General features: G+C 40.2%; 2 protein-coding genes across 5 annotated transcripts in view; one reads left to right on the plus strand and one right to left on the minus strand.

The window, feature by feature from the left end:
- Positions 1-2,828: 2,828 nt before the first annotated feature.
- On the minus strand, positions 2,829-7,613 carry sf3b6 (splicing factor 3b, subunit 6). Its single transcript, XM_085431284.1, has 4 exons — positions 7,472-7,613; positions 6,868-6,986; positions 3,958-4,096; positions 2,829-3,290 (listed from the first exon to the last, which is right to left on the minus strand). The coding sequence occupies exons 1-4, from the start codon at positions 7,499-7,501 to the stop codon at positions 3,201-3,203; spliced, it is 378 nt and encodes a 125-aa protein (XP_085287410.1). The 5' UTR covers positions 7,502-7,613; the 3' UTR covers positions 2,829-3,200.
- A 3,064-nt stretch (positions 7,614-10,677) lies between these two features.
- tdrd6a (tudor domain containing 6a) overlaps positions 10,678-20,634 on the plus strand; it is a 28,852-nt gene continuing 18,895 nt past the window's right edge. For all 4 annotated transcript variants that reach the window (XM_085431285.1, XM_085431286.1, XM_085431287.1 and 1 more), the window contains exon 1: positions 10,678-11,011. The gene's annotated coding sequence lies outside the window, so the exon portion shown is untranslated. The remainder of the gene's footprint in view (positions 11,012-20,634) is intronic.

Below are 20,634 nucleotides of genomic sequence, written 5' to 3' on the forward strand. Positions count from 1 at the left end.
GAACACTGAGTGACCTGCTGGGTTTTGTCCATAAAACTACTCGTCTAAGATGACCTCAGAGTCAAAGATCTCTCAGCAACATTATGCAACAGTTTAGGCACTGTTGCCCCGATCAAGTCAGTGAGCTTTTTATTCTAAACATGAACTACGGTTACAGCAACAGACATGGACTACATGCCCCACACAACAACTCAATGTCCACTATGTGAAGCAGCCAAACACAGGCCTGCTCCTCTCACTAACTGAGATAAACTGCTGGCATGTTTGTTTTACATCTATACTGTCCAGTCTGTCCTGGTGGACATACAGCAGCATTGTTTAATCTCATTTGAGTCATTGTTGACCTTAGCCATGTTTTTAGTCTTCTGAGAGCACTGAAGCTTCTTTCAGCCTCAGTACCTGCGTTTTATCCTCAGATTAAAAGTATTATTCTGTGCTTGATGTGCCTCACCTTTGGCCCTGGCTCCTCCCCTCTGACTGCACTAGGACATATTGCCACCTGATAAAATAACACATGGCTTTGTGCCATATAAACAGTGAGACATGTCAATTCAGATTCTTTGTAAAATAAACACTAATGAATCAATTTACATCAGCAGCCTAACAATTGTCATGATAATAAAAATATATTACAAGTTAATCTATAGCATCAAATCATCAGTCAGTCACCTGTGACCTTGCCTCTTCACCTCTGAGCTACAACATGGCAGAGCTGCCTCTGTCACCTGATGAATGACAGTGAGACACTCCACATACATGCAGTCACACATGTGCTTCAAATACAGTCACAAACCACCAGGTCATCATCCAGTTTCACCTGTGATCTTGAGTCACCATTGCTCTCTGAGCTTTGTGTTGGTTCTGCTGTCACCTGACAAACAGGACAAACATGACAATAAGAATAAAATGTGCAGCTGCTTCAGTGTTTCTGTCACTTTGTGCAGATCTTGACTCGTCAGTAATGTTTGTAGTGTGAGTGCATTTTTAAAACAATTTGTGCAAACTGCACTACCAGGTGGAATATTTGCAAAATCATGACGACCTCGTGATATTTTGTCTCAAAGATTAACCCTATGAATACGTCAGTGCCGTTAGAATGAAATTATTGTGTCACCAACATGTTAATGTTAGACATATAATTCTAACAGCCTCTGTAAACTAATATCATGGCTGCTCAAAGCTGCAGTTTTCTCTGACAGCTTCAATCAAAATTAGAAACGCTGCTCTGAGGCTGAGAGAACTAACAGTGCTGCCTGCTGTGCAGGTAGTTTCCCAAACACGTTATTCATGGTTACATACAGTTTTAGACAGATGTGGGCCAAAGCCTAGCATACCCTTCCGTCCATGCTTTTACAAAGGAAATATATAAAGTGTACATTAAAGATTCCACTTTACATTTGTGAGTCCTCCGAGACTGGGATCGTTCGCTTCTAAAGAACCACGGCAATAAAACAAGATGTTTCTGTGAAGGTTCTGTCATCCAGGTCATCGTAGTCAAAGGAGCTTGCAATGACCTCCACACCTCCACAGGACAAGACTCAGCAGTCCATCTGCATCTAAAGGTCAAAGGTCACTCTTTCGAGGATGCCAATGTTCACATTTTGGACAGAGAGGACAGATGGTTTGAAAGAGGAGTGAAAGAAGCATCTATGTCAACTGTGAGCGACCATCTTTGAACAGAGGCGGGGTTTACGACACCAACTCTCTGCCATCTATAATCCAGTTCTGAGATCCTTCCCAGATGCCTTAACGCCCACTCACATCCTGGGCCATCTGACCTCAGGAAATCACATGATAAGGTGGGGCCAGGTTTCACAATGAACACACCCGAAACTCTGGCTGATTGGGACCCACACCCAGTTTCACACCTTGGCTCAGGCGATTAGAGGATCATCAGGGGTCCTTTTGTCCCTCTGTGGGGGGAAACTCCCACTAGGTTTATATCTGGGACTCTCCACCATGTGACCTTAGAACTGAAGAAGCTTCTCCGATGAAGGTGAAACGTCTTCAAGCAACTTAAAGAAGTCCAAAACAAGATGTTATCAATCCACTGAATGTCAGAAGTGATGTGTTTAGTCTTGTTTACTGTACTTAACAGTCCAGTTAAGCATAATTAAGGAAAAGCGATTAATCCGGTTCCTGTAAGTGTTGAGCTGGTAGTTATTATTAGATAATTACAGTACGTCCTACTGTCAAGCAATAAAAAACAAGTACTGTTGGAATTGTTTTGGATTTGCACTCCTTGCTGTGATCTTCAGCCACACATCTGTCAGCTCTAACAGGTACTTGATGTAAAATTCAAATGTGGGTCCTTATTTCAGATTTACTGGTATACATAAAAATAATGCCCTAATTTACTAAAAGGCCATAGAAAACCTTGTAATGACGCAGCTAATAAAATCATCTGAAATGTCCTTGTACAACCACTAGGTGTCACTATTAAGGAATGATTTAATGTTAATATTAAAATTGTGATCGTCTTTTCTTCCTCTGGAAATCCTGCATTTTCCTGGTAATACTTTGGAATGCAAACACTGTTCAGAGGAAGTGACTGAGAAAGCCTGTGGTGTTTACCCATGACTCTGCACACCACTGACTGCACAGAGGTCACCATGCGGCTCTCGTCTCCACACTCATCATCCCACTGAAACCCCAGGGATGCATCACAAGCCATTTAAAACCTGAGGCAAACTAAGAATCGGCCGACCCCTAACCCTTGTGCAAATGTGGAAAATGCACAGTCTATTGATCTAAATGGGTTCACGCAGAGGACAGCATTTCCACTAAATTACATCTACAGTATGTTAAAAACACAAGGAGATGGCAGCTTTTAGAAAAAAAGATTTATTTTATAGAAATGAAAATCCATGGTCAGCTTTAAATTAAAAGTATGGAGAGAAAAGCAATGTGCTCTAGCAGACTTTAACATGTTGCCCTGGGTGAAAACTAGGACGTGTCTCCTGCTAAAGAGGTTGTCTCGCTTTGACAGGAACACAACAAAAATTTAAAGTTAAACTGACAAGCAGATTTTGCCCTGGTCTGAACTCAAATACTGACGGTGTAACCAGGTTCATACAGATTTGATCATGAAAATCAGAAAACCAAAATAAGGATGTATAAGCAACAACTGTACTAGAACAAACCAGTCCAAACAGAGCAACATGTCACATCTAGAACTGAAAAGAAATGCTTTATGAAGACTACTTTGGAGGGTCTGTGTTGATGCCGTATTTCTCTTTTAGCAACTTCAGCTGTTCTTCTTTCTTTTTTGTGTCCATTTTCTGGAAAGCCTGCGAAAAGAGTTGATTAAAAAAAAGTACATGAATATTCTGTTCATTTTATAGAAATGCAAAACTATATATTATTTAATATTAAAGCACAGACTAAGCCCTGTTCTGTGAGAGCACTTTGTCCTCATTTGTGTGTCGGCACTGCAGGGATAGTTTGGGGAACTTTAAGTCTTTATACATGTTTAGAAGTAGCTGAGGAAATACAACAAAATGCTGATTCATTAAAGCACAATTACACGTGATTTTCTGCCTTTGGCATCTAAACACTGAAAAAGTGAAGACTGAAAACAAAGGATTACAACAAAGTTTTTAAAAAAGCCATACCGGCTGTATTTACACCCTCTGTTTCTTCTCAATGTAGCATAAAAGCATTTAAGTGACGGAGGGGGTGGTGCTACAGCTACCCTGTTCCTCGCGTGCTGGCCAAAGACTCGAGCTCTGCTATCATCAGGAAAGCAATGACACAGCAATGACATGTTTTGCTGTGTCATTCACCAGCTGGCTGTTAGGTCATGTTAGCAGTTATACTGTCAGCTCAAACGCAAACATTGAGAAGCCCTGAAGCTATCTATGTAGCTTGGAGGAACAGAGTTACTTTCAGGGACCTCCAAGAACCATGTGGTCCAAAAGACCTTTGTGCCTGCAGTGATGTAATGCTCATACGTACTCTGTTTGCATTGTAGTAGAGGACCACGAGGTAACGATTGCAGACATTGAAGCCTGACAGGTGGTCACAGGCGTTCTTGGCATCAAAGATGTCTTCATATACGACATAAGCGGTTCCTCTTGTTTCAGGCGTGTTCCCTCTACGAAAAACATCAGACACAGGAAATCATTACCAGACCTACTGATGGTGGGTGACAGTGGGGCATTTTCCTGTTTTCTTAGCCCTCTCTTATTTCCTGTGTTATTATTGTATACACATGACAGCGGGGTGTTTTTTTTAATTAAATGTTAGACCTCCTCTGAGCTGAATAAAGTGGACTTTTTAAAAAATTATTACTTTACTGGCCAGGACATCCAGGAGCTCTCTCACTGCAATGCAGGGAATACACGACCTTTGGGACATGCCAGTATAGTAACCTTATAGTTCTGGGACCGTGCATGTGCAGCTGGTGCCATTGCACTGAACAATCACATGGACTAGTCTGTATAAAGGCAAATAAGAGTCCACACAGGTCTGTTGGATTTTATGTTCTTGAAGAACGCTGGCAGAGTCAGAGCTCTGGTCAGGACCATCTTTCTTCTCATCAGCAGTGGAACTTTTAGCACCCTCATCGTCACTAACCTTAGACTGAGTGAATTTAAAAACACTGTGATTTTAGCCATTATTTACTTGTTTGAGGTTATGGTCCGGCTAGCTTTGGATTTACACTGTTTGTGACTTTTTGTGGAGATTTTACTGGAACATTCGCTTAAATTTGCCCACTGCCTGCATGCTGAAAACACAACTTTAAGAAAGCGTGCTACATTTGCTAAATATCTCACCTGTTTATCCCCTGATTGGGGATAGTGGCTTTGTTAGCGACATTTGTGGATCAAATTCAAACCTCGAGCAATCTTCACCCAGTACAAACACCTAAAACTACATTTATTAAGACTAATTTAAAACATGGAGCCCTACTTTTAAAAAACTGTCATGTCAACTATCAAACAGGTGTTTAAAGCCTCTGTCAGTGCGCCCCAGGGCAGCTGTGGCTACAATGTAGCTGCCATCACCAGTGTGTGAATGGGTAAATCGTTTTGGGGTTCATGGGGACTAAGTAAAGCGCTATACAAATACAGGCCATTTACCATTTAAAGCATTAGTTTTCAGCTAGTTATCCATCCGGATACTGTCCACAGTGAGGGGGGGGGGGGGGGGGGGGGGGGGGGGGAATCTCCATCCATTACATTTTGGCTTTGCTTTTTCTCACTTCAACTTTGAAGTGATGCACTCAATGAGATAATGTGAAAGAAGTATTTCTTTGTCCTTTTTTGCAAGATTTTCAAGTTGAAGAAGCAGCAAAAACAAGAGAAGTCAATGCTTGACTCTGATAACTATAAGTTTATGTATTCTATCAACCTTTGTATAGGATTCTATGCAGAGTGGTTTTGTTTTTGTTACAACATTTGTAAAGTTTCTTAATAAACATATTTGAGGATCTAATTTGAGGAACTAAAGGTTTTGACATAATGTTGGAAAAGTTATGCCAGAATGTACCTTTGTGCAAAACCACGTACTGTGCAGTAATGAACCCTCCTCAAGGCTACATCTAAAGCACAGCCTACATAACGCTGGTTTATATTTATGCAAATTTTTTGCCGAATTGTACGTTTGATGGAGAAAGTCATAATGGGTCAGTCTGTATCTGCAATTAATGGTTGCACTTAAACATTTCTGACATAATTACGACCCTCGTTTTGCATCACTTGTTACATGCAAATCACAGCCCCACATCTCCCTTGACCTGTGACCCCGGTTCTGGAACAGCACACATTAAGACAGAATACACTTTTGAAATAAGACCAGGCGAGTTTCCTTCATGGAGCAGTTTTTAACCAAGTGGCTTTAAGAAAAGATCTTAACTGGAGATATAAAACAAAGTTTCTTCAGGACAGATTCTTCTTCCTCAGGTCATCAAAGGACATCAGGGATCCATTCTCATAGCAGTCCTCCACATAATGTCATTATGTCATTTGCTAGAAGATTGATTTTTATGCACCATCTACCCCACTTTGTACTGTTTATCTCTGAATCCAGTCTTATTATCTTGGCTAGAAGCTCCGGGCTAATACAAAGTTTAGAGGAAATGCTTCAGAAATTCAGTCGTGATGGTCATAGCTTGCGGTTTCTTGCAGTCAGTGCTCTAACGCAATAAAATTACCACCAAATTCAAATTTAGATCAGACTTTGAACAAATAATGTGCCATAATACAAAACTATTAGATGAGGAAGGACAATTTGTTTAGCAAAATAGCATAATTTGTTTGCACCTCTTCCTCTGAGGCTGCCATTTTTTGTTTTTGGTCTGTCTATTCTCATTGTGAACACACCAATGAATGCTAAGATTCCTGATCATGCATCAGTAAGGAACTTAGCTATGTTTCAGATCTGATACACATGTCGTAACTCATTATGGTGTAACCTGGTTGGAAACGCTTGGGAAAAGAAAGACTATTTTATTGCATACAACAGTGCTTGCCGCAGCCTGTGGGGCATCTGCTCTGCCAGCCCTTCTGTCTGCTCACCCAAGGTACCCTGGAGCTAGCTAACAATGCTTAGTCCTACAGTGGTGGACAGTATGTCCTTGGTTTTTTAACATGGAGAAAAGTGACCTCCTTAGACTGCTTTTAAGTTTCAATGTACCTGTTTTTTTACAGAGTTATCAGTTCTGTGACTAGTTAGCTAATGTACAGTAAAGTAGCAGAAAGATGTAGTGCTTTTATGTCCACTTTAAATAATTGAGAGATTTGAATAACATTTGAAGATATTGGTCAAAGATAGAGAAAGACAGATAAACGTGGAGTCCAACTCCAAAATATGACTTCATGCACTTCAACTGCTATTTCTGAAAATCTACAGTGAAACACTTACGTTCTGATTTGTCGTATTGGTCCATATTTCCCAAAGATATCATACATTTCCTCTGCTGTGATCTTATAAGGAAGATTCCTGACATACAGGATTCTGTTCACCTCAGGAGGTAATCGGATCTGCAGCACAAAAAAACAATAAAACAGTTCGGATAAATAAACACTGTTGAAGTTACGACTACTGACGAGCATTCAACACAAAGCTACCGCGGAAACGTAGCTTGTAGACATTTAACTCAAACCTTGCCGGAGTTAAGTTAAATCAGTAGTAAACAGTTTTATTTTCTTCCTTTTATTTTACCCACCAGCCCCTTCAACCCTCTCCTGCCCTTACGTATACAACTCAGACATTTAAACTAACCAAAGCCCGAACAGCATCAATCATCTCAAACAGAAGACGACTTTAACCGTGTGCTCAAGATAAACATCATAAAAAGCACCAACGAGAAATGTTACGATACAATGTTGTTGTTTTCATTTTGCTAACGTGCTAAGCGGCTAACCGTGCGCTAACACAAGCTAAGGCTAGCTTCGAAGCTAACTGAGCTAATGTTTCTGAAGCTCTATTTATCACAAAATTCACAGTCCCACTTTCTCACACTTACATTAGCGCGTTTTGCTGCTTGCATAGCCATTGTGACGGGTTGTTTCGTTCAAATTAAACCCACGAACGATAAACACGCAGTCCCACCAGGCGCTCGGCTCTTCTCGTCAAAATGGCAACGGAAGCTGACTGGTGACGTACTTCCGATTTCCGATTGAACCCAAACACAGAGCTTTCCACCAAACCACTCTGTCTCATTTTCCTAACCTTTAAAGGTGGATAGGTGTTTCTCTCTCACGCTCCCCCAGTCTGTCTACTGGTTTTTGAGACATATATACTAAAAATTTTAGTATAGTCACTGGGACTTCTTGTTTTAGGTTTTTAGGTGCTTCCCTGCTCCACAACACTTGATTCAAATCACTATCTTGTTACCAGGCAGTTGTTGCATTTAATACCAAGCTGACCACTGGAACACAAAGTTGTACTAACTTACAGGTAATGGGAACAATAATGTTTTATAGAGGGAAAGATTGTGATTGTACAGCTCAGCTCATTCCCTCAGGAAGGATCATGAACTTGACTGACAGTAAGAGAGTGGACCCCAGACTTTGATGTGAGAAACAGTTAAGAGGTCATGGGCATCAGTTAAGAGTCATGCATATGGGGCGAGTAATATTGGGTCTGCAAATTATATATGTACGTGTGTGTGTGTGTGTGTGTGTGTGTGTGTGTGTGTGTGTGTGTGTGTGTGTGTGTGTGTGTGTGTGTGTGTGTGTGTCAGGAACTTGTAGAACACTTTGTAAAGGGAGATGTCTCAGTTTCGTTAGGTTCTACACCAATAGTGAAGTCAAGAATAGTCAACAGATAGAACCACATGGGCCTATAACTGTGCTTACAGACTAACTCATTCATGCATGAGCACAGCCGCACACACTTATTTGGTTGTTGGATTAAATGTTCAAATGAAAATTACTTTCGTGTTTGCTAAAAAAAAAAAAAAGAGCTTTGGGACGAAGCCAGAGTTTTGACACTTTGCTTACAGCTTTGAGCATCCATGCATCCATGTGGCCATTACGCACTGGTTCTGATGACATCTCGCCCTTCTAAAGACAACACTGCTTGTAGCAACTATCACAGCCACAACAGGCGCAAGATATGATTTTTTTAGATATTAGATTTCGTGCCACAGACTTTCTTCGTCACATTTGCGTGACTTATTTAAATATTCTGCCCCTTGCAGGATGACTACTCAAATCACAAGAAAATGTACCCTTTGAATACAGCACTAAAAAAAACAAATACTATGGCTGTGAGCAATAAAGCATAATTATCATATATCCTTATCTTTTATATAATTATAATAAAAACTTTGGTTAGGGAGGGGGTGTTCACTCTGATTTCCCAGTTATCATAAGCACTTTTACTCTTTTGAGATGACAGTCTCTGCTACATGAAAAATGCAACATTAGCATCCTTGCTCTTCTTATTACATGACACAACTGTGTGGCAGGTTGCACACACATTATTAAAGGTCTGTGGTACCTTTATTACTGTTCTTACACTGGTTTTGTAAGATAAGAGAGCAGCTGTGTGATGTTAAATAAAAACACGTGCTCACATTTAATGATGCTGAAGTTCTGTAATCATACCAGTGCTTAGCTCTGCAAATGTCTATGTCCGAATATGAGTACTCATACTGCTAGTAGCTTTTGAACTTTATCTGCATAGAGTGGCACATTTCCTTTTGTCCTGTTTGTGTGGAGGAAGGATTCTGGTGAAATAACTCCTGAGGCAACCTTTCCTCTTTCCTCCACCCACTTCTGCAAAAACAGGAGCTCTTAAACATAATTAAGCTTTCTTTCTTTTGGCATTTATTTACTTCAAGACAAATATGAGTCACAGCTAATTCATAGAAAATGCATTTCTCACCACCCTATTTTTGTCTTATTTTCTCATTGTGAGTTCTTGAAAATATTTTTTTCTTATGGAAAGTTCCAGCTCATATCAATTGGAAATAGCAGGATTTTGTTTTTACACATTATAGTTTCCTGAGCATGTGCAGTTTTCAAAAAGTACAAGGTATTTTGCGGTCTGCGCATTTCTTACTGTAAGGTCAGGTCAGCTGGCAAGATGATTCAAATGGTCTTTTTAATTGATAAACAGACAATAACTGCATACGTTAATATTTTTAAATATAAAAGTTGCTAAAGCAAATATTTTACTTTCAAAATAAATATTTATTGCCATTAAAATTAAACTAAAACTAAGTGGGTGTATTTCTGCTCTGTGTGTTTTGGCCAGTTTTACCCCTAACAAATACCTCATGTCTGTTCCTTATATATATATATATATACACACCTCATATATATCTAACCTCACCCAAACTATTTATACTGTCAGAGTGCTTGGTTACAGCATTGGTACAACCTGTTTTATTTTTGCACCTGTTAACAACAACAATTGGCAAGTGAACAATATTAAGTAAGTAAATTTTTATTTGTATAGCACCTTTCAAGATAAAAATCACAAAGTGCTTCACAGAAAAGCTAAAACATAAAAACATAAATCAACCAAAGGCAAGTTTAAAAAGATGAGTTTTTAGCTGTTTTTTAAATATTGTATGGCAAAACCTTACAATAGCCTACAAAGAGAACCCTGTGATATGTTGATGCACTATGAACAAAAACTTGGTGACAGTAGCAAGGAAGAACAGCCTTTACAGGAAAGGAACCAAAACCAGTTCTATGGACGGAAACCAGCAGCATAACTAATAAATAGTTTAGGCTCTTTCTCTGATTCTACTTTTGGTAACTTAAAAAAAACCAAAACAACCCCCCCCCCAAACAAACAGGTAAACAGTAATCTGAGAGTAAAGTGCTCTTCTAACTCTTCTAAGAGAATATAATAGTTTGAATTCTTTAAGACAGGTTCAAGACAAATATGAGTCACAACTAATTCATAGAAAATTCATTTCTTGGTACGTTTTATAGTTTAGAAAGTATACATTAAAGTTGTATTTTAAATATTGTTATTTTTATTTATGGGAGAAGTGTGACCTCTCTAGTGAGTGTTCCTACTTTAACTGAATGCTTTTCAGATAACTTTTAAAAAAACGTGACAGATGGGTCATTAACAAATTAATTTTAAAAAATCTAATAAATCTAATTGTGGAATTTTATTTCATTTTATATTGCACCATATACTAATATGAGCACGGGACAAAAAAGGAAAAAGAAAAAAAAGCGCGAATAACAGTTCCGGGTGGGAGGTGGGGAGGAGGGAAACGACTTTGGGCACGCGCGTGGTTGGGAGTTGGACGTGTTAACGGTAATCGGTCGTCGAGTTCGATTATTTTGTTACCACGAAAATCAGTCTTTAAAAGTGGTAGACAAATTACACGAAACGATAAAAACACCGAGCCTGGACTAACATTTAGCTCACTGGGTTAAATCTGCAAAGTTTAGGTGAGGAGAAGTTTAGCGCCGCTGGGGCTACGGGCGTTTTTTTTTCTTTTTGGCTAGGCTAACGGTGGCAGGTCTTCAAGGAGCTAACGTCGACGGTACTTCCAGAACACTCGGCAGGATTTCAAGGTGTAAAAACGGTAAGTTATGTACTAAATCCTGCATGGTTCGCTACTATAATTCTGTGTGCTTTTAAACTGAGGGACAATCATCATAATGAGCCCTCGCCTATTAACTTAGTACCTGATATGATGCTAGCTTTTGCGTTATTGAAGTAACGTGTGATAATAGGTAATTAGTTAGCATTAAAATAAGTTCTTAACATGAAAGGTTTGGAATAATGTTGTTTTCTGACACTAGACTGGACTGTCAGAAAAGACAATAACTAAACGATAGGGTTGTGCTAATAGTGCTAATTTTCAAGATGATGTCAAACATTTCTGTGATAACATGTGTCCCGTTTTTCGCCTCGTTTAAAATATTTAAAATAATTAAAGTATATTTAAAATTTCGAAGTTTAATCTTGTCGTGGAAAAAAAAGAAGAAAAAGTTCCTGCTATTTAGACGGTTGAGGCTTTACTTGACCCCACTGTTAGACACATTTACTTATCATCACTGCAACCCAGTAATTTAATGTAAGCCTGTGAAGTTCTCTGCAGAGCGGGTCTACGGGCTCAAAATGTAGTCATAAATATTTTGTACTTGTAAATCAGTTTCGTATGTGTAAAAAGAATTTGTGCGTGCGTAAAAAAGATTTGTGTGTGGACTTGTGTGTCAAAAAAACCCCTGCAAGTTACAAGTACGAATTTTGACCCTATTTTTCTTCCTTTCATCTGATTGGCCAATGTCATGTCAATCACAAATGTAACAATCCAATCAGAGAGCAGAGATGGGTTTGGCTGTCGGAGGGGCGCTTTTTTTTGAACTGCAGGTCCTTGAAGGGTAATACAGTTTGAAGCTGGAGGATCTCTATATAAATATCCAATAGCAGCTAGGTCCCCTAACTTTCAGTAGCTGTTGAAAGGAAAAAGTTGTGGTATATCAGTGGTTAGAAATACCGTTATTACTTTAGGATTAGTTTAACACAAAGTTAGGGCTGACCTGGGACCATTGCTGTGAGTCACAGTGCGCAGCATAAAAGTCCTTTCACATCAGAGCAGGATGTGCTGCTAATGCTAACTGCTAACTAAAAGCAAAGGATCCAGAATTTGTTGCGCTGGCTGCTGGGCTCTGTGGGTTTTTGCAGCAGCTCTACCTGTACTAGATGCACCTGCTCCTTGTCGTTTCTATCTCTGACTTTATGTCCTCTACAAGAGTTTGGTTTTTTTGCTAGTTCTTCAAATGTAAAAACATGTATGCTAATTCATAACGAAGAAAGCTTTGTAATGAAGACTGTCATTTACAAAACACTGCCCGCCCCCACCCTGCGTTCCGCAGCACTGTTGAAAAGGCTGTGGTAGTCCCTATATTAAACACGTAGACCTGTGACACAAAAATCACCAAACTCGGACGACCACAGACTGTTTTCCTTTGTGGTGATGAAGGAAAACGCTGGGTTGGCATGTAAAAGGGCATTTATTTCCTTCAAAGACCTGCAGTTCAAAAAAAGCGGCCTTCCGACGGCCAAACCCATCTGTTCTCTGATTGGATTGTTACATTTGTGATTGACATGACATTGACCAATCAGATGAAAGGAAGAAAAATAGGGTCAAAATTCGTACTTGTAACTTGCAGGGGTTTTTTTTTTTTTTTTTAGCCAAAAGAACCCCTGCAAATCTTTTATACTCACGCACAAATCTTTTTTACACATACAAATCTTTTTTACGCACACACAATTTTTTTTTTTTTTACACATACAAATCTTTTTTACGCACGCACAAATTTTTTTACACATACAAATCCTGATTTACAAGTACAAAACCGATTTACAAGTACAAAATATTTATGACCACATTTTGAGCCCATACGGGTCTTTGCGGGTCACACAAACGAATGTAATTACAGTAGCTACCAAGATAAATGTGCTTATAATACGACCGCAGTTTTTTTTCTACTGCATCATTGAGAGTTTTTACAGGTATTACTAACGGTTTTCTTTGAGATTGGCGCTCATACGTTCCTTGGTGGTTGGTAAGGAGCAGTCGTGTCCAAATTCATGGGCTGCATCCTCCTGAGGCCGCATTTGTAGACCGATTACGTCACAGCGACGTGCCGAAGGCTGTCCAAATTCGTAGACTCCTCCGAATGCAGCCGGCAAATGCGTCCTTTTCCTCGAATTTGAAGGATGGGTTGGGTGTGTCCTTCGTGGCCCACCATATCCCAGAATTCATAGCGCGGCCCAGCCAAACTCCAGTTTCCGGCAATGGCGGCCGCTACTAAGTTTTAAAATTACTCTTTTTAATCTTTCTGGGTCACAAAATAAACTTTTAACATATTTTCAGGCGAGAATGTGGGTGTGTAAACTTCAAATATCTGCTCAGGTTATCAAGATATCGCATATTTGCAAAAGTGCTCCGACGTTTTCGGAGACGTCTGTTACCCACCAGCTCGATAGCTAGCCGAGAGCTTGAGGGTCACTAGAGCCGCTGAGAACGACACAACTCCCGGCACATCATTTTCAGATCACCGACTTTCGCTACTCAGGTTAAACGTAATATATAAGTCACTTAGACAACCTAAAAATGTTATTGTCTGGCTTTTTTCAGTGTTTTATTTGTTCGCGAGTAAATCGGTTTGGCTGAGATTAAAGTTATTAGATTAGATAAAATAAAACTTTATTAATCCCCCTGGTGGGTTCCTCCTTGGTTTTCACACAGCTGACTAAACGTCAAACAGAAAACTTATTAAACAGAAGTGTGAGATGGTCGAGAATTTACGCCAGTGTCCTGTTATATTTTAGATAGCAAGGAGCAGACAGCCGAGTTTATTAAACTCCACCGAGACAGCGGTGACGCTACTCAGAAGGCTAGACCGTCCAATTTCACAGCTGTTTACTTCCGGCCTACCCGACCTTCTGAGGACCTGGCCCACGTAGACTGCGAAGGCCGGGTCCTCGGGAGGATGCAGCCCATGAATTTGGACACGACTACTGTATTTTTACATAAACGCTACTCAAATGGGGCTTGAAACTCTACACGTAAAGCTTAATTTACATCATTAAGCTTTGCTTTCAAAAACTAACATAAGTACAAGTACAAGTGCTTAAAGTCTTATGTTTTGCGCCATCTTCCGTCAGTATGGAATGTGACCTCATGTGGTTGGTTGAGGCTAATAGAATTACATTAGTTTATGTTAGCTAACTAGTGACTGAATCGCTAAGGAAAACAACGACTCTAAAAGTCAGTTTAAGTGTTCACTTTTGTGCTGTCACTGGCTGCAAAATGGTTTTAAGAAACTGAGAATATTCTTTGGCTGTTTGACCAGCTGCACTCAAACTGGAAAATCCATCGGTTACCTAATGTTAGAGTTTGTAAAAAACACTTTATAAATAATTATAATAGGGCTGTGCGATATGACCAAATCTCATATCCCGATATAAGGTCAAGGTCAAATTTATTTATTAGCACATTTCAAACAGCCGATGCTGCACAAAGTGCTTAACAATATGAAAATGGTATTAAAAAGCAACAATGTAATACAATAATAACAATAAAAAAAACAATAAAAGGACAGTAAAAGAATTAAAACAATAACTAAACTAATTCAAATAAGACCAAAATGCTTGGGTCATAGTGTGTTAAAAGCCAGGGCATAGAAATGTGTCTTTAGTAAAGATTTAAATTGCTCAAGCAGGGCTCTAGAGTGCGACCAAATTTTTCAGTGGTGCGACTTAAAAAAAAAAAAAAAAAAAAAAAAAAAAAATTGGTTGCACCTGTGCGACCAACTGTTCGCTGTGATTACGTCTTTTTGCGCTGATTCTGAGCTGCAGGTTTTTCTCTCTCCAGCCAAAATTCACAGAGCCAGCAGCAAAAGAAGCAGCAAACTGCGCTTCACATTTGATCAATGTCGTCATGAATTTTGCTGTTTTGCTTCCACGACTATTAAAATCACACTTCATGCACAGCTAGCTCTCTCTCTCTCTCTCTCTGTACTTCAAGAACAGTTTCCCGTCTCCAATCTCTGTTTTCTGTATTATTCATTCGCTTATTACCCACCAGTCTACCGTTGTTTACAGCGCTGTCGGCTGCTGTCTTTTTCTTTTCTTTTTTTCACCTAAATGACCTCGGACAAGAAAGCCTATTTTTTTCTGTTGTTCAATACTGAAGAAATTTAAGCTTTATATGCAGAACATTGTAGAATATTTTTAAGGTTATCTGCTATAAAAAGCCAGACCAGGAAAATCTCCTTCATGTTTTTCTGTGTTGTATTCTCAGTTACTTTCACACAAAGGCATCTGCTGTGATGTTCACAATTCTGATGAAGTCAGTACTGATAAACAGTGGCGTGTCTAGAAAATTTTTGTTGGGGGGGCCAGGTAGGGGCACAGATTTGGAGAAGGGTGGCAGATGTAATTGGCAGATAATGTTTAAAAAAAATTCTACCAACCGTTAACCATAATTCAATAATCCTATAAACCTAATAACCGAATGCACTTTTAACTCTTATTAGAATAAGATTTTAACCACTACGGTGCAAAGTTTTTAGATACTGCGTTGATAAAGTACAAGAGATACAGTGGGGCAAAAAAGTATTTAGTCAGCCACCGATTGTGCAAGTTCCCCCGCTTAAAATGATGACAGAGGTCAGTAATTTGCACCAGAGGTACACTTCAACTGTGAGAGACAGAATGTGAAAAAAAATCCATGAATTCACATGGTAGGATTTGTAAAGAATTTATTCCTAAATTAGGGTGGAAAATAAGTATTTGGTCACCTCAAACAAGGAAAATCTCTGGCTCTCACAGACCTGTAACGTCTTCTGTAAGAAGCTTTTCTGTCCCCCACTCGTTACCTGTATGAATGGCACCTGTTTGAACTCAACATCTGTATAAAAGACACCTGTCCACAGCCTCAAACAGTCAGACTCCAAACTCCGCCTTGGCCAAGACCAAAGAGCTTTCGAAGGACACCAGGAAAAGTATTGTAGACCTGCACCAGACTGGGTAGAGTGAATCTACAATAGGCAAGCAGCTTGGTGTGAAAAAATCAACTGTGGGAGCAATCATCAGAAAATGGAAGACATACAACACCACTGATAATCTCCCTCGATCTGGGGCTCCACGCAAGATCTCATCCCGCGGGGTCAAAATGATCATGAGAACGGTGAGCAAAGATCCCAGAACCACACGGGGGGACCTGGTGAATGACCTGCAGAGAGCTGGGACCAAAGTAACAAAGGTCACCATCAGTAACACACTACAACGGCAGGGAATCAAATCCCGCAGTGCCAGACGTGTTCCGCTGCTGAAGCCAGTGCATGTCCAGGCCCGTCTGAAGTTTGCCAGAGAGCACATGGATGATACAGCAGAGGATTGGGAGAATGTCATGTGGTCAGATGAAACCAAAGTAGAACTTTTTGGTATAAACTCAACTCGTCGTGTTTGGAGGAAGAAGAATACTGAGTTGCATCCCAAGAACACCATACCTACTGTGAAGCATGGGGGTGGAAACATCATGCTATGGGGCTGTTTTTCTGCCAAGGGGACAGGACGACTGATCCGTGTTAAGGACAGAATGAATGGGGCCACGTATCGTGAGATTTTGAGCCAAAACCTCCTTCCATCAGTGAGAACTTTGAAGATGAAACGAGGCTGGGTCTTCCAACATGACAATGATCCAAAACACACCGCCCGGGCAACAAAGGAGTGGCTCCGTAAGAAGCATTTGAAAGTCCTGGAGTGGCCTAGCCAGTCTCCAGACCTCAACCCCATAGAAAATCTGTGGCGGGAGTTGAAAGTCCGTGTTGCTCGGCGACAGCCCCAAAACATCACTGCTCTCGAGAAGATCTGCATGGAGGAATGGGCCAAAATACCAGCTACTGTGTGTGCAAACCTGGTAAAGACCTATAGTAAACGTTTGACCTCTGTTATTGCCAACAAAGGTTATGTTACAAAGTATTGAGTTGTATTTTTGTTATTGACCAAATACTTATTTTCCACCCTGATTTAGGAATAAATTCTTTACAAATCCTACCATGTGGATTCATGGATTTTTTTTTTTCACATTCTGTCTCTCACAGTTGAAGTGTACCTCTGGTGCAAATTACTGACCTCTGTCATCATTTTAGGTGGGGGAACTTGCACAATCGGTGGCTGACTAAATACTTTTTTGCCCCACTGTACAATCAGTGTTTTGTCAGTGTTTACTCAGCATTCAAGGACAGCAATATTTGCATAGTATTTTTACTGCCATGTAGTGCACATATGTTTTGGGCAAAAACATTTTTTAATATTAAAATACGAACATTTGTAACAAACAATTGACAAATTCCAATGTAAAACTTTATCTGCCTATTAAAAAAAGAAGATAATCTTCTCACAAACTGGTGTTTGATTTTGAAACAGAAAAAAAGTGGGGAAACAACTGAAAAGACTAACATTTGAATAAAACCTGAAAGCAAGTAAATACTTTCTATGCTGCCTTATGGTAAACTGTGGTAATATTGATAAAGAACAACACTGGCTGATGATGAAATCCAGTCAGCTGGCATGGTGACACTGCCAGTATTAACCTGCAGGGCTGGACTGGGACAGAAAATTGGGCATTTTGACTACAGACCGGCCCACCAGGTATTAAAGCCATAAAGACTTTGAATGAAAACAAATGCTGTTGTGACAGTGATGTACAGTCTTGTTGGTATATGTATGATTTCTATACATTTTACGTCAGATAAAAACTTTGGTTGTAAGATTTAGATAATTATTTAATAAAAGCTAGATATTTTAAATGAAAATAAGAAAGAAAAGTATTTCTTTGTGCCCCACCTTTCCCTGTTAATGCCCTACCTGGCCCCCTGGCAACACTTTGCTAGATCCACCCCTGCACAGTTACCAGCTGTCAGCTACCTAAAAAAGGATCCTGGTGTTATTTGTCTCTCAGAAACAGTTCATAACTTCAACTCATCCATGTCACCTAAAAGGTAAACCTTTTTCTCCATCACCTGTTCAGCTCTGATGATTCAGTAAGGACATCTCCTGGTTTCATCTTCATGTTTCCCTCTCACCACATATCCAAACCGACATCATGACCAGCAGCTTTACAGCTGTGGCTCCAGCAAACATCAGCTGATACTAGAAATTAATATTAAATAAATTCTAACAACAGCTGATCAAGCTTAAACGTGCTGCTGTTGTTTAGCGCGACATCCGCTGGTTTCCTCTTTCTGGCGCAAAGTGGGCGATAAACAAGAGAGAAAAGCCGATCAGCTGATCATTGATCAGTTTCATGATTGAAGTAGCAACAGGAGAGGGAGGGGAGAGAATGAGAGAAGAAGAGGCAGCTGTGCAGCGTTACGACAGAATAACTCCAGCTTTGTGTCTTTTTTTCATTATAGCGAAAGTCCGGGACAAACCGCGTCTCTTCTCAGCTCAATACAAAACGTGTAATATTTTCTCTGAATGACGGACCATTCCATTTTTTTAAGGAGCCGTTGGCAACTCTACTAACTAACCTTATGAATAAAATAAAGTTCACTATCAGTAACATCATAGCACCCACCCAGCTGTATAAAAACTCCGTCAAACTGGCTAGAACGCAGTATGAGTTATTGCAACTGAGGGTAAAAAGTCAGCAACATGAAAATAAACTCCACCTAAACTTGGTTTATATCTGACCCAGATAGACTGCAGCTCATAACTTCTTACCTGAAGTTCAGTTCACCTGACACTCGGACTGGTGGCTGCCTCGGGGCTCTCCTACTGCCTCCCCTTCCCTCATCCACCTGCTGGCCTCTGTGGAAGCTCTGCGATAGCCACCAACCAACAACTGAGTTATTTCTACACATCGACCTGCATCTGGCCAATCCACCACCTCTCATTGTTCATGCCATTACAAAAAAAATAAGTCACCGGGCAGATGCCCGGTATGCCCGATGGCCAGTCCAGCTATGTTAACCTGCAACCAAATCTGCAGCTCCATACAGCAATGTTACGACTTAGATTATATCTTATAACTCATAACTCTTATGTTAGCTGCCCTCAGTAGCATACTGTCTGAAATATTCGACGGCTGCAATAATTCTTTAAGTGTTATTTTTTTCCTTGGTATTCTAATTTCACCGAAGTTTACTAAACTCAACAAACTTGATATTACTTACCGGGATATTTATTCTGTCCTCATTTTCTTTCACCGAAAAATTGTTTCCTGCAGTGCCGTCTTTCGCGCTTGGCTCTCCTACCTTTGCTAACGTGATGCGCATAGCGCAGAAGCCGATGCTGCATTCACTTACAATCGGATATCTGAGCTTCACCGTGAAAACATAATCGTACATTTGATATTTGATTGAATTTTATTGTTTTGCCTTTGGGGTGGCACCTGGGGTGGCCAGTCTGGTTGGGGGGGTGGCTTGTGCCCCCCCAGGCCACCCCGCTGGACACGCCACTGCTGATAAATGATCAGAATTATAATATTTCTAACTGTTTGAGGCTAAGTTGAATCGAATCGGGACTTTGAAAACCGGAATCGAATGGATTATAGAAATCGGTGATGATACCCAGCCCTAGTGAGCAGCCTAGGCACGACAGAAGTGGATGTAGCTGTAATAGGAAAGGAACTATTGCTAACTTTTCTGTTAAGTTAAGGCCCGATCCTTCTGAAATTCATAGCCAGTGCTCTGACACGGTGTCATCAATCTTTGAATGCTGAAAAAGCACAGTGTATCCAGAAAAACACATTATAATATATAAATTATTAGAAAATTTGTGTGCGCCTAACTTTTGTGCCGGTACGCCTAACTTTTTAAAGTTAGGCGTACTGGTACGCCCATGGCAAAAAGTTAGTCTAGAGCCCTGTCAAGTATTTGTGCAGATCTAATATTTAAGGGGAGACTATTCCAAAGTCTGGGACCTGCCACAGAGAAGGATCTATCACCACGGGATTTGAGGTTAGGCAGGCAGCATAGGCAGAGAGGAGCTCAGACAGGTAAGGAGGGGCTCGGGCATTAAGTGACTTAAAAACAAAAAGTAGAAGTTTAAATTGGATCCTGTAGGAGACAGGAAGCCAGTGTAAAGAAGCTAAAACTGAGGTTATATGCTCTCTCCGTTTGGTACCAGTTAGCAGGCGAGCAGCAGCATTTTGAACCATCTGAAGACGATGGATGGTGGCCTGATCCAGACCATAATACAATGAATTGCCGTAGTCCAATCTGCAAGTAAGAAAAAGGTGAATAACACACTCAAAGATGTTAGCTGGAAGGTATGGCTTTACCTTGGCTAGCTGTCTTAACTGAAAAAAACAGGACTGAACTACTGCACTCACCTGCTTATTCAATTTAAAAGAACCATCAATGTAGACACCGAGGTTTTTTACATGTTTTACAATACGAGGAAAGGGTGCCCAGAGTGCTGTCGATACGATTAAAGTTGCCAAAAATGACAACCTCAGTTTTATTTTCATTTAGCTTTAAAAAATTTAATGACAACCACTGTTTGACATCATCAAGGCAGCGTAATAAGAGCTGCGGATGGTCTGACCCTGCTTTTAAAGGTAGATAAATCTGCAAATCATCAGCAAAACAATGAAATGAAATGCTGTACCGCGAGAAGATGGAGCCCAATGGCAACAAATAGAGTGCGAACAGGGCAGGACCCAAAATAGAGCCTTGAGGT

This window comes from Copadichromis virginalis, linkage group LG15 (genome assembly GCF_057382275.1).
Source record: "Copadichromis virginalis isolate Kocher_CV1m ecotype Utaka linkage group LG15, C_Virginalis_male_GT1.1, whole genome shotgun sequence".
Classification (NCBI taxonomy): Eukaryota; Metazoa; Chordata; class Actinopteri; order Cichliformes; family Cichlidae; genus Copadichromis; species Copadichromis virginalis.

Bases quoted from the DNA above. Each gene is read 5' to 3' on its own strand.
- sf3b6 (XM_085431284.1), bottom strand. From the start codon at position 7,501: ATGGCTATGCAAGCAGCAAAACGCGCTAAT. The intron at 4,097-6,867 runs GTAAGTGTTTCA...TGTTTTTCGTAG, and splicing joins CCAATACGACAAATCAGAAC to AGGGAACACGCCTGAAACAA. The intron at 3,291-3,957 runs GTACGTATGAGC...CTCTTTTCGCAG, and splicing joins TCTACTACAATGCAAACAGA to GCTTTCCAGAAAATGGACAC.